This window comes from Pectinophora gossypiella, chromosome 13, assembly GCF_024362695.1.
Source record: "Pectinophora gossypiella chromosome 13, ilPecGoss1.1, whole genome shotgun sequence".
In the NCBI taxonomy this organism is placed as follows: domain Eukaryota; kingdom Metazoa; phylum Arthropoda; class Insecta; order Lepidoptera; family Gelechiidae; genus Pectinophora; species Pectinophora gossypiella.
Genome location: NC_065416.1, coordinates 5,775,799 through 5,796,143, shown reverse-complemented (window position 1 = coordinate 5,796,143; position 20,345 = coordinate 5,775,799). Strand labels below are relative to the sequence as shown.

Here is a 20,345-nt window from a genome sequence, read left to right as displayed (position 1 = left end):
GGGATTGAGTGCAATATCCCGAAGTCCAAAATTGAGTCATAGTTGTAAGTGTAGCGTGTTTGGCTGAATGTATTATTTTTTAATAAATATGTATTTGTATAAGAGTGTGATATTTACCACTTTGATCTTTTAGCTTCTTTTAAAATAAAAATATAGTACGATTGTGAACGTTTTCTTACGATCCCCGGCCATTCAATACAACAATCTCATTCGTACCGTGTGCCCACCTAACGTGTAAATGCGAGCGAGACAAACAATTCGCAGGCTTTTCGCCTTGCTCCTTAGCGACTTACGGCCATTTAAGGCTAAAGTTAGGGGGGTATTAATAAAAGAATCTCAGCTGAGACTGCCCTCAAGATCATGTTCAAGTCTCTGTTTTTATATGAGAACTGTCACAATGACATGATCTTGAGGGCAGTCTCGAAGCTGAGATTAGTTTATTAATACAACCCTAAGACTCCAGAGGGGTGTGGGTGACGTCGGCGTCTTTAACCAATTGGGGACAGAGTTTTCGTTCTATACGTAGTATTCTTTATAATTTTATGTATAGATTCATTGCTCTAGGTTTATTAGTATTAGGTAAATAAAAAAAAATACGTATGTCCACTTATCCACTATAAAAAGGACGGATGCAAAATAGATTTAGAAAATATATGTATGTTTATATTATTATTTATCTAAGAGAATAATAGAGAGAAGTTAGAGAAGTATGTCAGGATCCAAGCAAATGGAATTTCATAGTATGCTCACTCCGGTGGGAAATAAGCGTGAGTTATGTATGTAGGTATGTTATATTTATTAATCTAACAAAATAATAACCGCAATGGAAGTAGTAAGAATTGCTAACAAATATCGGTAAGGCGTTTGGCTTAGGTTTCATACAAGACCATTAACCCGGGCCCACGGGTCTTCTTCTCTGCTCTGCACTGCGGTAATTCCTGTTCGGCACGTCCTTCCCGCGGGGGTGGGCGCCTCCTACCTCACTAGGCCGGAGTGAGATGGTAGCTGAGTTCGGATAGGGACCCAGACCTACGGGGTATAACGTAGAATCCTGTCTAGGTATACGGGTGAAGACCTCAACCGTTGCAGACGCGGAGATGGGAGCCATCGGTACTGTAATGCAGGACGGAAGGGGCAAGTCACAGGGACTAGTAACCTGGAACCTGACAGAGGGCAGCAGTAACTGTCAGTACTATTCAGATGCGGAGGACAGGAGTCCTAAGCTCTGAAATACACTACTCTGGGCGTCATCCCATTTGCGTCGGACGGAGAATGCTACCCCGACAAGAGCGTGGCTCTTAAATTAGTGAGTGTGATCGGTAAGGCGTAAACAAAGGGGCGTCTAAACAGTAAACAGTGAAGCAAATAGGATGTAACCGATACCTTTATACAACAAAATACGGCGGTAGACAGCCACGCATGATTTAAATAAGTGTGACTATCACTTTTGGTTTATTTATAAACACCTACATTAATCATCTGTAGGTAGGAAGGTCAGATCAGTCTGACCTGTGACCAGTGATTACTTAGGCACGTATACTTACTTTGGATACTATCTGATTAGTTTAAAATTACAACAAATCACAATATTCAAATTAGTACTTCTTGATACCGTTACCTCATTAAAAGTGCTAGCAAAAGTGAGTTTATTTTTAGAAAGAATATTTAACCGGTTCCGTGCCTAACCTAGCATAAGTATCTATTACTTACCTGCATAACAGGAAAATGATAAGAATGAACTCCAGCGATTTGCGTCAAAGTGAATACAGGACAGTGTTAATAATTTAAAAGAAACTTAAATCGTGAGTGCCCAGCTTAGAGATTACAATAGCAAACGTGACTGAGAATAGAAGCTAAATAGATCTGAGTGAGTAGGTATTATTTACTTTCATTCTTTAGCTACATCTAACTCTTACTGTGTGACGTCAGTTGTGTTTTGTACTGTTATTTAGCTTTTCTTGTAGATTATTATTATGGTCCGTTGCGCAATTTCATGCAAATAAATTTAACGTACTAGCGACCTATCCTTGATTCGCTCATTTTGCCATGTACCTATTCATCTTGCCATGGATGTACCCCCAATCGGCAATATAGTCGTGAGCTCATCTTCTATCGTGTGGATTGTAAAGAGGATTACCAACCTCATCAACCCTGGTGTCAGGGTTATTACTGAGCCGCCATAGACCCCTGACATGACTAATGTAACGACTACGTACTTACATCAGTAAGTAATAACCGGGGCCCGGGATCACCTGATCAGCCTGTAATGTCCTAACCAAACTAGGGATTACAAAGTGATTTTTTGTGATTTGTCCCCACCGGGATTCGAACCCGGGACCTCCGGATCGTGAGCACAACGCTCAACCACTGGACCATGGAGGCCGTTAGAACGTGAGCTCATGTTATGTTGTTGTTATCTCGTTACCTTTAGATGATAAAATGTTAGATAAGCTATCAACCACATGAGCGGATCCGGCTTTTCTGTTTAATCCTGGGGGCACCAGGTCGCAGACAACCTATCTTCGTAGAGAATTAAATAAAATTCCCATGCCATTGCCATTTCCCATGCTCAACCGAATAAGTGAAGTACCCGCTACAGTACAGTATTCTGTAGCAGGTTGGGACAGTGATGGATGACAAAGGCCCATCTTTGTGAGTCGGTGGCGATCGATATTAAATTTTTGCTGACCAGTAATTGGCCACGCTTACGGCATTGTCAGTGGCTTCATGAAGGTCTTTAATAGTGCAGGTGTTAGGGCATTTAGGACAGCATAAAAGGTGAGCCATAGTTTGTGGTGATACTCCACACTCGCACTCATCGCAACCATCAACCAGGTTTCCCCACCTGCAGTGATTAAGGCCTATAATAAAAAGTAAAAAAAAAACACTGTGTCGCGAAAGTCACACCAACAGTAGACGACTGAACTAATCTTCGACCAGCTAAATCGGAACTGTACATACTAGAAATGCCCCAATTACCGGGTGTTAGATACACTGGATAATGTTGACACATATACTTATTTACCTACTTTTTGACTTTAAACTTTAAAATACTTTTGTAACTGTGTTTCATTTTCGATTAAGTAGGTAGCTACGTACTCAATTATTTGCTCAGTCATAAATACACAAGTTTTCAATAAGTACCTAATTTAATATAATAGGTAAGTACTTATTACTCATTTAACAATGCAATTTATTAGTACGTACTTAGGCGACGTATTAGCCTAGTAGCACAGTAGGTAATAGGTATGCGAGTTGCATTGTTACAATAAGTATTTATGGAAGTGGTTCACATTTGTTATCTTAGGCATTGTTGCTCGACCGAGTAGAACAGTTCCTTATAATAATATGATGAACACAGTGAAATAGTAACAGATTTTAATATTATTTGTTTACTTAAAGTGACTGTAAATTCAACGGCAGAGTTTGAAAAGAGGTAAGTACTAGTCGTTAAATGAAAACCGGTTTTAAGTAAGTAACTATAATCCTACCTACTTAAATAAACTTTCCAATTTTAATGTCCGATGAGATTGTTTTGATTAGGTACTCTAGACCTGGATCTATGCACTTCTCGTCAAAAAACCCGAAACACCTCACAAGATGTTTCGACTTATAAACAAATATTTAATACCGGTAATATAAGTTATTACCTAGTACTAACTTGGGAATAAAAATAAATATCATTTTACATTGGGCATTATGACGTTCTTAAAATTCTTAATTTTAATGTTCCAAATTCAAATTTAAAAAATTAAATCCTTGTTTTGTTGAACAAAAATTCCGAAGTAGGTAACTTATTAAGATTTTTTTATATATTATTATTATGGGTAAGTACGTTTATTACCTGATTACCTACTTATACAGGGATTTTTGTCCAATATTTTCAAGGATTAAAATCAGGTACTTACCTACAAATTTTAGTTAGGCATCTATCGGTTTCGTATTCAAAGTATTTAGATAATTATATAATATGTACCTGCTTTATTTCAGGTACAAATGCATTTCCCATTAATTCTGTGTCTGGTGGGGCTGGTAGCCTGCAACCACCATCATGAGAGAACCAATCAGCTGCCAGGTCGCTCCACCATCGTCCACCTCTTCGAGTGGAAGTGGACAGATATAGCTGATGAGTGTGAGAGGTTTTTAGCTCCAAAGGGCTTCGGGGGAGTTCAGGTAGGAATTAAGTACATCCATGCGTACATGCTATTAAACAGAACATCTAGTTCAGTGCAATTAGTGATAAATTTTCAATTTAGATAAATAAAGTTTTACATTAGTTTCAATACGCGCCGCGGAACGAGTTACTTATGTCTGTCAAAGTACAGAAGCCAGTGATGTGGCTTTCATTAGTATAGTGATGTATCAATTAAATTCAATTCTATATCAGATGAGATTACACCGATCTATCCTGTTCTATCTTACAAAACCTAAGAACCGTTTAGACAAAGCCATTATTAGACCACATTAAGTAATTATCCTTATCTTCTATAAGTACTGGACTGGGAGCGAATAAAAACGAATACATTTAGACGCTTACCTTCCCAGGAGTGTCGTAGATAAAAACGGACAGAGCTTTGTGTCCTGTTTAACAATGCTTCTGATTCCACACACCATATAAGTTTATTGTAAGTTATACCTGTCATTTTCTTTTCCACCAAAAGGAAAGGGACGGCTAATCAACAGGCATAAAAATTACACACGTTAATTTTATGCAGAAAATTTAAAATCCCTCCCAAACCTATTATTAGCCAATAACCCTACAGAATTAAGTTGACAACATACATAAAACGGGTTGCATATCAGTGAGATGCATTTTATTCGTCCGGGTTATTGATTCATTTTAAAATAACAGTTGTCAATCTCCGTCCCTTTCCTTTTCGGCGGTTAAGAAAATGACAAGTATTATAGCAATAGTTTCGCCCCTACATTGAGACCTAAATATAGCTGGCGAGAAGTGAGTGTAAATACTGTACACCTCTGCCTACCCCTTCGGAAATACAGGCGTGATGCTTAGTATTTGTACACTTTACTATCCGTTAATAAAATTATAGTGTTCACATACGCGCAACGTGCAAAGATCTTTCCCAACAAAACTGGCTATAAGTATAAATAAACACACCGCTTACTACTTACTGATGTAAGTAAGTAGCCGTTACATGAGCCATGTCAGGGGCCTTTGGCGGCTCAATAGTAACCCTGATACCAGGGTTGATGAGGTTTGTACTCCACCTCACAACCCACACGATAGAAGGGAGTATAAACACACGCAAGCGCATGAACATCGGAGCTCAAGCAATCGCCGTAGCCGAAAACGGCTGACCACGTCATCATCAATTGAAATACATAAGGTTTTTTGATTACCAGATCTCACCACCAAACGAGAACGTAATAGTTCAGTTAGAAGATGGCAAGCGACCGTGGTATGAGCGTTACCAGCCTATGTCATACATCCTCACCACACGGTCGGGAAATGAGCAAGATTTTGTCAACATGACGCGAAGATGCAATGCTGTTGGAGTCAGGTTAGTACAGCTTGAATGTAGGTCTAAATGAAAACTCGGTGAGGCGTGGGCACTTATTTTTTTATTTTATTTATTTGTACACAATAAAACAGACACAAGAAACATACAAAGAAAATAGATAGTACAGGCAAGCTTATCTCTAAACAAAGAGATTACTTAGTTCATTTGGGATATATTTGTGGACTTATAAGTATGTATAGGAAGACGGGGATAGGTTATAACAGCCAGTGGCGGCCCTAGCAAAATATTTAGGTGGTGCGAGATCTCAAAGTGACACCCCTCAGCCCCTTAAAACACAAAAGTTTTCGATTAGTTTACGGCTACCGAAATTTACCTGTTTAAATCTTTTAAAAATGTTGTTTACGGCCACCCTGTATGAATTTTATGTGGCCGCAAACTCGATGTAGTCAACGACGCCTGGTGCGGTCGCACCGCCCGCACGGCCCTAGGGCTGCCAATAATAACAGCGGTAAGTAAACTCTGTGTTTGCTAATTTCTGTAACTTCCAAGGATAATGGTGCTGATTCGGGAAATCTCCAACTTATTTGAACTTAATTTGACAGGACTAAAAGTAGCTCTACCTCTTTCTTGCACTTAGGGTTGTATTATACATTGTTTTAAGTTTACGCGGTTATTATCATAATTAAAACACATAAGAACGGGTTCTTTCGGCGTTAAATTATGGATCTACCTACTCCACTCCAATCTCATCAGTCATCCCGTGATCATGGCACTTGCAACAGTGTCGAAATATCGGGAGTCTCATATCCCTATTTCAAACGCGGAAAGAATCCATTATTATGTGTTTTAATTAGGGTTGTATTAACAAACTAATCTCAGCTGAGACTGCTCTCATGATCATGCTCAAGTGCCTGTTTTTATATAAGAACTGTCACATTGACATGATCTTGTAGGCAGTCTCGAAGCTAAGATTAGTTTACGAACCCGTTTAATTGTATGTGACGGCACTAGTTTAGGAGTTGTCAAACTAAAATTAGGTTAATTTTGTGCCCGCCTACCGCGTACGAACTAGAGCGTAGCAAATTGGAACATGATAACTACTGCGTAATAAAAAGGATTTCTACGAATACCTACCTATGTTATATAGTAAGTATAAAATGGACGCCCCGCTGGACTTTAAGCACTTACTTAATCACTTTTACTCAAAATAATTTTAAAAAGATTCCCTGTTAGATAATAATTTATAATAATTCATCGATTAAGTAATAATCTTCTTTGAAGTTATAATCTGTTTTATTTATCAGCTCTTCGAATGTTATGGAAATAAACAATAATACGTATATTTATAGTTTGTTAACAATAATAGTTCTATTTTGTTTATTCATAAAATACTGATGTCCGTCGTTAAGGAGTAAGGGAGAACTGCGGACTGTCTGTTTGACTTGAATTTACGTTGTAGAGCAGAACACGGTAAGAACTAGATTTTTGCATGGAGTAGCTTTGATATTGGTAACAAGATTTTCCAATTTGAAAGATTATGATTGACACTTCACGTTCAAAAACTTCGCGTAAACCATATTCGTATTTCGCCGAGTAACGCGCCACTCAAAACAAACCCAACCCAAAATGATTCCTCGGAGAAAATCTCTTTATTCCTCAGGATATATGCAGACGTGGTGGTGAACCACATGGCAGCCGACAACCCTATAAACAGAGGAACAGCAGGTAGCACGGCAGATTTCAAAAACGACTACTTTCCAGCCGTACCTTACAGTCAGGAACATTTCCACCATCCGGTGTGTTCTGTTAACGACTACAATAATGCTGCAGAGGTGAGTAGAGTAGAAATGTCTGTTCAGAATCGATAGTAGAAGCAACCAGGCTACGCCAGCAAATTCATTATAAGTATGCTTCATTGAAACCTACTTACAAAGCAGCCGTTAATTTCGGATTGGTGGCTGCATTGGGCAGCTGGCTTTTGCTTCAGCGATTTAAAGGTAATTTAGATATTGGGCTGGAACATTTACTGGAAGTGGAAGATTTACTTATGTACCTACTTGTTTTTTTGATGGAACTAAATGCACCAAATACTAAAAGCTTATGATCTTAATAAGTATAACTTTCTGTTTGGTATTTACCAATTTGGAGACAGGAATATGCGATGGTTATCTATTAGGTATAGATTTGTAGTAAAAACATCATATTTGTGACTGTCTCTTAATTCAGGTTCGCAATTGCCAACTGGTGGGTCTCAAAGACTTGAACCAAACTATGGACTACGTTCGTGGAAAAATTGTCGAATACTTCAATCACTTGATCAAATTGGGCGTCGCTGGCCTAAGGTATTTTTGCAAAAATATTTGGTCATTGTCCGTGAAATCAAAGTCATCTAATTACATGTTTAGCACTAGTTAAATATATATGTGTAAAAGCTCTTATAATCCTCGATGAATTTACCAGTTGATATCATTTCATTGAAATCGACTGTGAAGCATCAATCAATCAATATTTATGAGAAATAAGGAACCAAGAGCGGGCCATATGCAACCCTACTTCATCAAAGCTCTTAGACTATAATAAGAGTTTCGTTTAGGTGCTTGAATACATTTGTGTTTCATATACTGTAATGCTTTCTTTGTGACTAATTTGAAAGTAAATTCAGTCTAAAGTCCAGTTTCTAAGGACTAGCGAAAAACCACTTGTACCTACCGTGTTAGCGTCGAATTAAAACGATGCGTGTAACTTCTTTATCGCTATCGTTTACTCATAGAATTAACAATAATACTAAGTACATATATATAAGGGTCATACTCCGCCCCGCGTCGATACGACGTAAATCAAACTCGTACCTCACCCCCCGTTGCGGGTAGTTTTAGTATATTTAAGCCGTAACCGGTTCAGGAGTAAACGAGCGCGTTGTTCCGCTGCACGCACGGGGTTAAGTGGCACACACTGCATCTGTGTTGTGTCTGTGTTAGTACGAGATGTTTGTATCGAGTGTTACGGCTGTGAATTATATCAATTATATCGAGAGCTTCGGACGATAGACGCAGCAAATATGCTATCTAAGTACTACGTAGATAAATGTCGTAGGTACGGCTGTTGATAGGGCGCAGGAATTAGATACTCTATGAATGAATCGCGATAATATACTTAGGTAGGTATGTACTGTTTTTCTTTTTTGTTAATTGTAAATATCAATCAATCAGTAGATAATGTTATCATTGTGTTAAGCCTAGATTTAAATGGCAATTCATTTTTGATGATACATAATTATTATGCAAATTCTAGAAGATGGAGAATTCGTGAAGGTAATATTATAATAAGTAGGTAATCTTGAGATAAAAGTTGTTTGAGTTACTAGGATGCAATAATAATCTTATCAACAATTTAATGTGGCTTTGAAGTCTTTGTCTAAGCAAAATTAAGTTTTTATTTTTACTTACCTACCTCTCCTTAAAAGGTTTTAAGTACCTACTCAGCATAATGAAGCATCTACCGTTTGTACTTGGAAGCTGGAAAACAACTATTTTTTGTTAGGTAATCGAAAAACGAAATCTGTAGCCGTAGCGTGCCTCAAAGTCGCGCACAACACTGTAAATAACTGAACTCATTGAGTAGACGGTAAATAAACGATGTTTGAATAAACACTTTCAGGGAGACCTTGCTACATCATCGACACTTTGTCGATTTGTAATCTGTTTAGGAGAGATAATAAAGTCAGGAGGAATCTTATTTACTAATTTCTTTATTGCATGGTATTACAGTTCTTATAAGTAAATATGTACAAACATGTGACACCCTGTTAGGGCACCGCAATCCCATTTGGATTTAAAAAAAACATAATAATATACCGGTTGATATATCGCGTCGCGCGCGGTATGCGTGCACTATGCTACGGGCTGTTGTAACTAAAAAAGTTTTCTACCCTACCAACCGCTTAACATCGTTGTGACTAACACTTTACAGGTTAGATCATGTAAGTTAGTTGGTCTTAAAGACTTGGATCACAGCAAGCCTCACGTTCGCGAGAAAGTAGCACAGTTCCTCAACCATCTTATCTCACTCGGCGTCGCGGGATTAAGGTAAATATATTTTTAAATAAGTTCTTAAGGTGTCTTCTAAAGAAATCATGGAATTGGAATTTGATAGACAAGAATGGAGAATGCTACACCGACATTAGCGGCTTAAATTAATGATGATGACGACTAATAAAAAAGTAATATTCTTTATTGCACACAGTACCTTTTAGAAACAATTTAAACATACACAAAGTTCCATAAACAAAGTAAAAAAAAAAATAGTATTACCGACATATTAGTATTGTTATCCGAGAATGAAAAAATAAATATTAATTTATATTTTTTATTTATTTTTATATATTTTTCTAATACTAAAGAATTATTAAATCACATTTTTGTGTCTCATCATCATCATGATAGGCCTTATTCGTCTGTTTCGAGTCTATAATTACTGAAAAGTCGCCCTGTAATATATAAATATTTCAAAGAATTTTCAGAACACTTCAAAACCTTAATCGAACTTTTTTTATAGCACACTTTAATTAAGTATCCAAACAAGTAAGTAGTATTAAGTATTAGATTAATGAAGTAGAGTTCCTTTGGAATTTTATAGTCTCTGTTTACCCCGGTGGGAAATAGGCGTGAGTTTAGGTACTTATTGTCTTTTGTGTTAATGGTGGATCATTTCATCACCAATATTTTTATTTTTTTAGAGTGGACGCAGCAAAACACATGTGGCCGGAAGATCTGAAGAACATTTACTCCCGGCTAGATAATTTGAATCCTGAGTTCGGTTTTGCCCCAAATTCTAAACCATACATTTTCCAAGAGGTAATTTACTATGGAAATGAGGCTATCCATCCTGAAGAATATACTTCTTTCGGTGACGTGACTGAGTTCAGGGTAAGTTTTAGTATTTTATCTAACTAAAGGCGTTATTATACTACCCAACCCAACGGGCGCGACGCGTCGGGATTCAGGTAGTGTGTCAGGCAGCAATTTTTTTCTCTCTCACTTTATTTAAGAGCTGCGCTCTTGTCGGTGGAGTAATCGCCATTCTTCTCTTCTTCCCGCCAAATCCTTCACAACCTGATACGACACGACCTGCATCTTCTCTTTTATTTATATATTTGCTATGTTTTTATATATTCTAAAATTGTACTTGTAGTCTTAAAGCACCCATCCCATCGGGCCACGATATCGTGGTACGGTCACGAGCATTAATATGTATATACTTTGGTACCATGTCACATTAACTTTTTTGACAAATTGAACTGTAAGTCTCGCTAAATGTCAAATATGTTAGTGCGACAGAGTCCTAAAGTGGGTACATTATATTGCTCATGACTGTACATCTTATTATACCTGATGTCTCGGACCCCGATGAATCGGGTAGTGTAATAAGGCTTTTAATACACTAAACAAGAAGACACTGTAGAATGTCAGACAAATCAGCGCTTAGCCAAAAACCTCAGGGGAGAGGTCCGAGCAGTTGTACGTATGCATTTGTACCAATGACAATGCCTTGCCTAATGTAGGCACTGCTGAGCCGACTTCATCATCTCGTCACACTGACTTCTCCCTGCCTATTCACTCTTCTTCAAAACCAGAGTGAAAAGGCATTTATTTGGAACTAGCGACCCGCCCCGGCTCGGGTGCAATGCTGAGGAAAAAAAAATGAAATTATTTACGACATCACATTAAAACCTCAAAAATAACAGTATTTCTCCACTATTTAATGGATGTTATTATACATATTATAAACCTTCCGCTTGAATCACTCTATCTATTAAAAAAACCACATCAAAATCCGTTGCGTAGTTTTAAAGATTTAAGCGTACATAGGGATATAGGGACAGAAAAAGCGACTTTGTTTTAAAATACTATGTAGTGAAGACAGTTTTTTTTTATTACATTACGCCACACATACATACCTACCTAAGGTATGATTATCAGGTATGGTTCATCATCATTAGCCTATTAACGTCCCCACTGCTGGGGCACGGGCCTTCCCTATGGATGGATGGGGAGATCGGGCCTTAAACCATCACGCGGGCCCAGTGCGGATTGATGGTTATTAACGACTGCTAATGCAGCCGGGGCCAACGGCTTAACGTGCCTTCCGAAGCACGGAGGAGCTCGAGATGAAAACTTTTTTTTTGTGTGGTCTGGTCACCCATCCTATGACCGACCTTTGCGAAAGTTGCTTTACTTCAACAATCGCTGACCGAGCGCGTTAACCGCTACGCCACCGAGCTCCTCAAGGTATGGTTATGGTGATATATTTTCAGGTATTATTTATAGGCAAACGTGGTACACATCTTCACTTATCATCAGGTGAGATTGAGGTCAAATGCAAATCTTTTAAAAATAATCCGCTGTGACTAGAAACTTGTGCACAAAGCTTTCTTTTATAATGCAAGCACTGAGAATGGGGTTTAGAAATTCAATTCAGAAGGCTCTTAAAGATAATCCACGCGGATGAACAACCACCAGCTTGTACATTTTACTTGTATATAGGTCTCCTCAACGGATATACCTCTATAATCCATATGGATTAAATTCCCTCATGGGAAATGATACATCTACAACCGAAATTTCAAATGCACCAAAATACTAGCAAACTTTATTTATTAATGTATGTATTCCCATTCGCTCAATACGTGAGTAAGTATAATCATTAGTATCAATTTTTATGTTATGTGAGGTTCAATTTGTTTAGCAAGCGGTAACGAGCGAACTATCTACTTCTTCACTTACCTTGTTTCCTCGTTTATTTATTTATTAATTGTTGATACCTGTCGATAGGTTTATGAAACACCGTATTTTTATGGTGAAATGTTAAATATTGTTACTTTGAATGAATAAATAACCTACATGCCTGCATTATTATTCAAAAATATAATGTATTTAATCAATCATTATAAAAATATATAGAAATTGTGTTCGTTTAACCTAATTTCATGGATTCCGGAGTGGTGGGAAAATAGGTAATTATCACGTCAAATCTCGACAGCGCCATCTCTATTTTTTTTTGAGAAAAGTAGCCTGGAAAGTACCTCATTAAGAAGCGTGCCTGCCTGTAACAAAAACAACCTATATATACATCTTACTTCTGGGTACATACCTACTCTCTAACTAAAAAATGACACGCCCAGCGGGCTTAGCACCGTAAGCGCGCGACTCTTTCTCGCCTCGACATACGTCACCCGTCACTCTCTCACAGTACTGAACAGAAAAAGACAGATGATCTCTGTCGCGATGAGAAAGAGTCGGGTGCTTACGGTGCTAAGCCCGCTAGTCTACCTACCCACAAAGTTTACAATAGTCAATGTGTCTCATATACTAATTAGGTACCGAGTCGGGTTATAGGTTAGTTTGGTGCTTAGGTGAAAAAAAAAATATAATTATTAATTGGGTACCAAAGTTTGTTTAACGTATTTTACATAACATCTTTTATAGCCTTGTTTTATAATGCTCATTCATCTCTAATTAATTTATACCCGTCAATTAGGTTCGTGTTGCCAATCAATCGCTCTAATCAGTGACTAGGCGAATTTAGGTTTCTACCAAATCACGGCACTTTAATTTATCAGCAACATTATTTTGGGTCAGACACCCTTTACCAACAAAAAGTAGCTTTTGTGATGAAATTTCACTTTTTAACAAGCACAAGCTGATTATGTATACTGATTCTATTTAAGCACTCTTCGAAATCCTTCTGACAACAGTCATAAAGCTTCGTTTGTCATTTAAAATTTTGATTTTATTATAATTTTTGCTTTAATCTTCACTTTTAATTAAATGAGCCGCGGAAATCTTAGAAGTTTGATGTAATTGGTTGAGGCAACGCCAAGAAATGTTTAATACATACAATCCTCGATTTAATTAACAAGTTTATATTATACTTTGGTGTCCATTAAAATTCATTTGAGTTTTGAAGATCAAACATTCACCAGATCTCTAATTTTGGTTTAAATTAAATTAAATTTTGAAAAACATTAACACATTTTCTACTTACCTACTTACCGCCAAATATAGGTAGTCACTTTTATAATAAAGATTCATGTACGTCCTACATTTTAATAAGTACTAAGGTATATTTTTAATCCGAGCCTTTGCATCATTTTTATAAGGTATCATTGGTAATGTTTTTATGGAACGGGCTGTCGGCGTCGATGTTTCCTGTATCTTATAACCTGGGGTCCTTTAGATCACGCGCAAACAGGCATTTTCTGGGTAAGCTCGTTCCACTGTCGATCTCTCCTCCTCGTGGAAGAACGAAGTCAAGAGCAAACCCATCTTAATTTTTTTAAGGTAAAAAATGATATCCGAAAATTCACAAATGTCCCTATGTAATCAATTTGTTTTTAACATTTCCAAAGGTGGGGGCTGAATTGAAGAATGTGTTCCGTGGGAAGAATGCTCTCAAATGGCTGGTCAACTGGGGCGAGCAGTGGGGGCTGGCTCCCAACAGTACCGCATTGGCTTTTATTGATAACCACGACACCCAGAGATCCAATGATGTGTTAACTTATAAGGAGTCCAGGGCTTATAAGGTACCTAAGTAACCAAAGTAATATTCGACTAGACTAAAAAAATACTTAGAAGAATCTGATGCGTAGAATTTAAAGTGTCATAAGTTAAGCTAGTGTTTCACCATTTGTTGATAAAATGAACTGTGTGATTGCCTATCTTCCGGATAAGAGCTGGATAATAGTTATATTATTTGGTGGATAAGTTGTAGGTAAGAATGTTTATAGAAAAGTCGTACAAAATTTAGTCAAATTTCTCCAACATAATAAAATTGTATAACAATTAACAAACTGCTGTTTCTTCTTCAGGGTGCCATAGCATTCATGCTGGCTCATCCTTATGGAGAACCTCGCGTGATGAGCAGTTACTTCTTCTCAAACGACAAACAAGGACCACCGCAGGACGCCCAAAGTAATATTATAAGTCCATCCATAAATGCAGTAAGTAGTGCCAATTTCAACAATGTACAATTTATTATTCTGTTTTATTTATTTTCTCGTAAAGAAAGAAATTTCTGGAAGGAAAGTCAGTATACCTAAAGACCACCTGTACTTGTGGCTACTCCAGGTGAAAATATAGTCGTGAGCTAGTAACCTAATGACCACTTGATTAGGTGCACTAAGAATTGAGTCGGAATTAGAAAGAAAAGACCTACCTTCGTATTCGTCTCATTTCTGGATATGTCCACGAGTTTCTTGAGTTATCTTCAAAGCACAAAACAGAGTTTCGGGAAGTGGATGTTTATTACCGTTTCTGCGTATCTCGATCGATAGAACCACACTGCCGACATGTTTGTTGTTGAGTTTATTTATTTCTATCAACCTGTCAGTTTACTTTAAAACCTAGTTTATTGTATTGATTTGTGCTGAGTGAGGCCCTTTTATCTCATCTAAGAATCCAGCTATTTGACGTTTGCAATTCATCCTAAAGTTGGCCATTTTACAACTTTCCATAGAGAACTGTCAAAATGGGGAATTTATATTATGAATTGTAATATGAATTGAAATATGAATTGAAATATGAATTGAAATATGAAAATCCATAAGTGGCCATTTTACGATTTGCAATTCAATTCCTAATAGGAACATATTATGATTCATCAAAAGTGGCCTTTTTAGCCCCCCAGGACGTCCACCACCACCTTATAATCATTACGACGAATATCCGTTTTACTTTTTTGTAATTGTTTTGTGAATTTTTTAAATGAAATGTCTTGTTTTTGTGTGTGGCGTCCTTAATCTTCTTTTAAAATCCAAATCTCAATCTCGGCGTTCCGAGGTTAAGGTTTAATGCTAACTTCAGTTTGTTTCAAACCTTTGCCTCTTCAGGATGATACCTGTGGCAACGGCTGGGTCTGCGAGCACCGCTGGCGACAGATCTACCAGATGGTGGCATTCAGGAATGTCGCCAGAGACACCAGCATCGAAAACTGGTGGGACAATGGGAACAACCAGATCGCTTTTAGCAGGGCCAACAAAGCATTCATCGCTTTTAACTTGGAGAATAATGATCTGGTGCAGAATTTGCAGGTGAGATGTTTAATTTGGTACTTACTTCAAACTGAATTTGTTCGACATATCAATTAAAATTTTGTACGTTTAAATTCATAAAAACAGTCCTGTCAAAAAATATGGAGACTTCGCGTGGTGTATGAATAAATAAGCAAAAGTAAGTCGTTCAGATAATTTTGGATATTAACGACTTGATGAACCGCAGCCGATTCTTCTTCTTCTTCTTCTTCCTAGCGTGAATCCCGCCGTCTTGCGCCGGGGTCCGCTTTCCTACTGTTCTTCCTCCACTTTGCCCTATCCTGGACATCGTCTTCGGATAACCCGCAACTCTCCATGTCTTTCTCCACGACACTCAACCATCTCAGCTTAGGTCTTCCTCTACGTCGCTGACCAGTAATATTGAAGTCGAGTGCCACGTTGCCAATGTACTCAGGCGGTCTTCTTTTAACATGCCCATACCAACGCAGCCGGTTTTCCTGCACCGCATGAACCGCAGCGGATTGCTGAAAAATAAATAATCGTAAAATTTCCACCTCTATTAATTGTTTTATAATGTAATCGTATTAAATAGTAGATGTGTAATATTATACTTACTTCAATATATAATATCCTTTATAAACATTATAATTATTTTCAGACTGGTCTACCTCCAGGTGACTATTGTGACGTCATCACGGGTACCAGAAAAGGAAACTCGTGTACTGGTACCAAAGTGACGGTCGATGGTGATGGTAGAGCTAACATAGTCGTGCCTGCAAGTGGTGAAGATATGCATCTGGCTATTCACGTTGGACCAGAGGTAAGCACAGTATGCCTACCAACTCTTATACGTATTATTTGCGTTCAATTTTAGGTGCCACACAGCACCATGTCGACATGAGTAAACGAAAACAGCTATCCGAAGTTTACTTTAACTCTTTTGAGCGGACCGATGCAAATGCCTATAAGTAGTTATGAGATAGATAGATAGATAGATCGTTTATTTGCATGAACACAGTACAATGGTCTTAATAGGTAATATATTATGTATGTCCTTAGTGTATTTAGCCTGCTTGCTGGCGCGCAAATATTAATTTACAATAAAAAATATAATACAAATTTAGCTTGAAACAATTTGATGAGTTGATGGTAATCGTCCAGAACTGAGCATACTTCGACTCAATATAGGTATAATATAAACAAAATATTGTGTACCGCTCTTGGGCTCCATCCAAAGTTCCCATTAATCAACTAAAGAGGACAGAGAAGTATTAGTCTACACCAGTGATTCTCAATTAGCAGTACGCGTACCCACGATAGTGCGTACGTGAGTTTGCTTAAAGTAGTACGGGGAATTTCGAACGTTTAGGTTTCCTTCGGCCTGACCCAAATACAATTTCTTTTAACTTTCTTTTGTTGCTGACTTCTCGTAATTATGAGTTGGCAAGCGTCAGCTAGGTTTGAATAGTATAACGGACGCAAGAAGTTCAAAGTGTAGTAGAAGAAAATAAAAATGGAAAAATGAAAATAAATACGTATTTTACTAACATAATATGGATGCAGAATCTGAACTAAATATTTTATTATTATTATTTGTATGTCGTTTCCATATCTCGGGCTTATTGAGTCCCGAACTTTTGGCGTGCGTGGGGCTGAAGCCAACACGTAGAGACAATTAAGACAATTTATTCTAAATGTGATGTGACACCACCCAGCGATTATACCTGTATACACTATGGGAGTGCACACAAAGACAATCCCTGGTTCGTGTAGGACTATTGCAGATTATTATTATTATTATTAAAAATAAAAGTGGAAACTTTCCCTTTATTGGACTTTGAACTGATAAAGTTCACACGAACGCATATAATTATCACAAAATCTGCAGGAAATCACAATCTCACGGAACGTGTACAATATCAATCGTATTGGCGTACGGATTGACATCCACAACTCAACAAACAGCGCTTATTTTGCGTAGTAATGTTCTATCAATCGGATACGATACAGGATACGATATCTGAGTAGGTGATTTTAATCAGAAAATGGTGCAAATTCCAGTACACACCGCCTAATTTTATTTTAAGCTATACATACATACATACATAAACTCACGCCCGTAATCCCTAATGGGGTGGGCAGAGGCACAAGTAATCAAAGACAACTTGCAGCCACTGTTGATACGAATTCCAAAGATGGATATGATGAACCTTATGGTGATAAGGGATCAGCCTATCGCCCATAACATTAGTCCATCATGTTGTCATGTTGTCATCATGTTTTAAGCTATATATGTTGTTATCCACCAAAATGGAAAGGGGCAAGGTTATCGACAGGCGTAAAAAATATCCAACACACGGCAATTTTAGGCAGAAATTTAAACAACCCTCTTTATATTATATAACCCGACAGAATTAAGTTGACAGCACAAGTCTAACGGGTAGCATTGGTATGCAACTCGCTGATGCGAGATGCCTATTTTATTCGCCCGGGTTATTCATTCATTTACTTATTCATTTTAAACTTAACAGTTGTCAATCATTCGTCCCTTTCCTTTTCGGCGGATAAGAAACTGGTAGGTATAACTTAAAATAAAATTAGGAGGGACCATTAATAAACTTATTATAAGTACTTACACATACTTAGATATATATCGTTCGTTTTTTAAAAAAACTTTTTGTAAAAATATTAAGTATCATCACTTAAGTATAATGTCAACTCAGCGGTTCCTTATACAGATACTGGTACAGGTAGGTAGGGAAACTATGATTAGGATGTGATCATCATAACTTATGGATTTTATCGTGGTGACGTAGGTATAATTATGATGACGTAATAAGCCGGTCTTCGGTCGAATTCGGGTCGTTTTTTATATTTGTATCACATATTAATTCATGACTATACACGTCTCCCTGCTGGGCACAAGCCACCCTCAATCGACAGGAAGTTGTATAGAGCAAGTTGAAGTGGAGTGTGGAAGTTGTATTCCACCACGCTGCACCAGTGCGGAAGGTGTTTGGGCTAGTAGCCTGGAACCAACGCCATAAAGTGCCTTCCGAAGTATGGAATCTTCTTACTTTTCTGCGCCAGGCGATATCACCGTTTATAAAATTAACATCACGAAACATTTTAATTTCTCTCATACTTGGATTGCTAATTGTGTTTTTTTTTTCAGTCATCACTACAAGCACCTACCGACCGACGTTTTAGTGGAATATCTATTTCTTGGCATGGGTAACTTAAAAACATGGAAAATTGACGATCAACTTAATGGACTGTTTTGCACATAATTAAGCTAAAAGCACATCAGCATTCTGTTAGATATTGTCAGTTGTTTATGGAATAATGATGATTAAAAATTCTGATATGCGCGCCGAATTTTTCAAAGTAAACATAACAAATGTTGACTTTATCTGTTCTATGATAGTGATTATATTTTCTACTACTATTCGGAAGAATGCTGATGTTCTTTCAACTTTCTAACTTTAATTTTAAGATATTTACTCGTTTTATATAAGCTATACCCGTCATAATAAATTAAATTAGACACGACACTGACTATAAAAAATTGTAATGTATGAGTCTAATATTTGTAAATTAAATGCGAAATAAAGATAAAGATTGTATTACTACCTACGTAATTCTGTGTATTTATTTGTAAGTACACTAGGTACCCGCCCCGGCAATGCTGCGGAAAAAATGAAATTATTTACGACATCACATTAAAAACCTCAGAAATAACAGTATTTCTCCACTATGTAATAGATGTTATTATATATATAAACCTTCCTCTTGAATCTCTCTATCTATTAAAAAACCGCATCAAAATCCGTTGCGTAGTTTTAAAGATTTAAGCGTACATAGGGATGGGACAGAAAAAGCGACTTTGTTTTGTACTATGTAGTGATAATTCTTGACTTCGCTGTGTCGATGTCGTAATTCAGTATTATTATAGTTGTAATTAGGACCCCAACCTCAACTTTTATGCGTGGTTTATTTTATTTAAGTATAGCTAGTGCGTTCGAATTACATTCCCTTTGCAAGGTTCGGCGACGTTGTTGTCGCGGTCTACATCGTATCCATTAGAAGCTCGACCTGCGGGCCTAGCACCGTAAGCACGCGACTCTTTCTCGCCAGAGATCGTCTGTCTCTTTTTGTGCAGTACTGTGAGAGAGTGACGAGTGAAGTATGTTGAGGCGAGAAAGAGTCGCGCGCTTACGGTGCTAAGCTCGCTGTCTGTCCTGTCTAAGGATACTTAGAGTTCTTATTCAGGTCTTTACTTATACTTTTGATACTTCAACTCCTCCCACAAATTAGACCTACACGTTAATCATAATATATGCCACATTATTGTACACAGATTCTGTACAACAGTACCTACGGTTCCTTATCAATGTGAGGTTGGTAGATACCTACTTACAGAACGCTATTAATGAATAGCCAAGTTTCTATTTTATCTATGCGATCCTATCGTTTAAGTAATCGTGTCATACGTAAGCATGAGTAGGTACATACAGGGGTCTTATTAAGATGGCAACAACCAACCATGGCGATTCGATCCTGACAGTGCGTCTCTAGGGCGTGGTTTGACGAACCGGGTAAAATAAAATAAAGTAATTTAAAAAATGTATATTTATGTGCTTATACTTTCGTCACCATACAAAAAACCGGACCTGTCAAATCTTCAGGTTAAGTAAGCGGACCCTGTGTGAAACGAGATAATATTATGGAGATGATGATGATGACTTTCGTCACCATACAGAATCGATTTGCCCAAACATACATAACATAGATAGCCTATATACGTCCCACTG

At 37.5% G+C, this 20,345-nt stretch overlaps 1 protein-coding gene across 5 annotated transcripts; it reads left to right on the top strand.

Moving 5' to 3' along the window:
- The first annotated feature begins 1,516 nt into the window (after positions 1-1,516).
- LOC126371903 (alpha-amylase-like) lies at positions 1,517-19,172 on the top strand. Of its 5 annotated transcripts, none has more exons than XM_050017333.1 (11): positions 1,517-1,867; positions 3,991-4,173; positions 5,365-5,522; positions 7,144-7,315; positions 7,710-7,825; positions 10,219-10,408; positions 13,891-14,064; positions 14,350-14,481; positions 15,370-15,570; positions 16,190-16,351; positions 18,707-19,172. In XM_050017333.1, exons 2-11 carry the CDS (start codon positions 3,997-3,999, stop codon positions 18,767-18,769), a joined length of 1,545 nt encoding a protein of 514 aa, XP_049873290.1. In that variant the 5' UTR covers positions 1,517-1,867; positions 3,991-3,996; the 3' UTR covers positions 18,770-19,172. The 5 variants fall into 5 exon arrangements, with proteins under 5 accessions (XP_049873290.1, XP_049873289.1, XP_049873291.1 ...); XM_050017332.1 differs by lacking the exon at positions 7,710-7,825 and adding an exon at positions 9,453-9,568 and having other exon boundaries at positions 1,520-1,867; XM_050017334.1 differs by having other exon boundaries at positions 1,520-1,871.
- Positions 19,173-20,345: the final 1,173 nt, after the last annotated feature.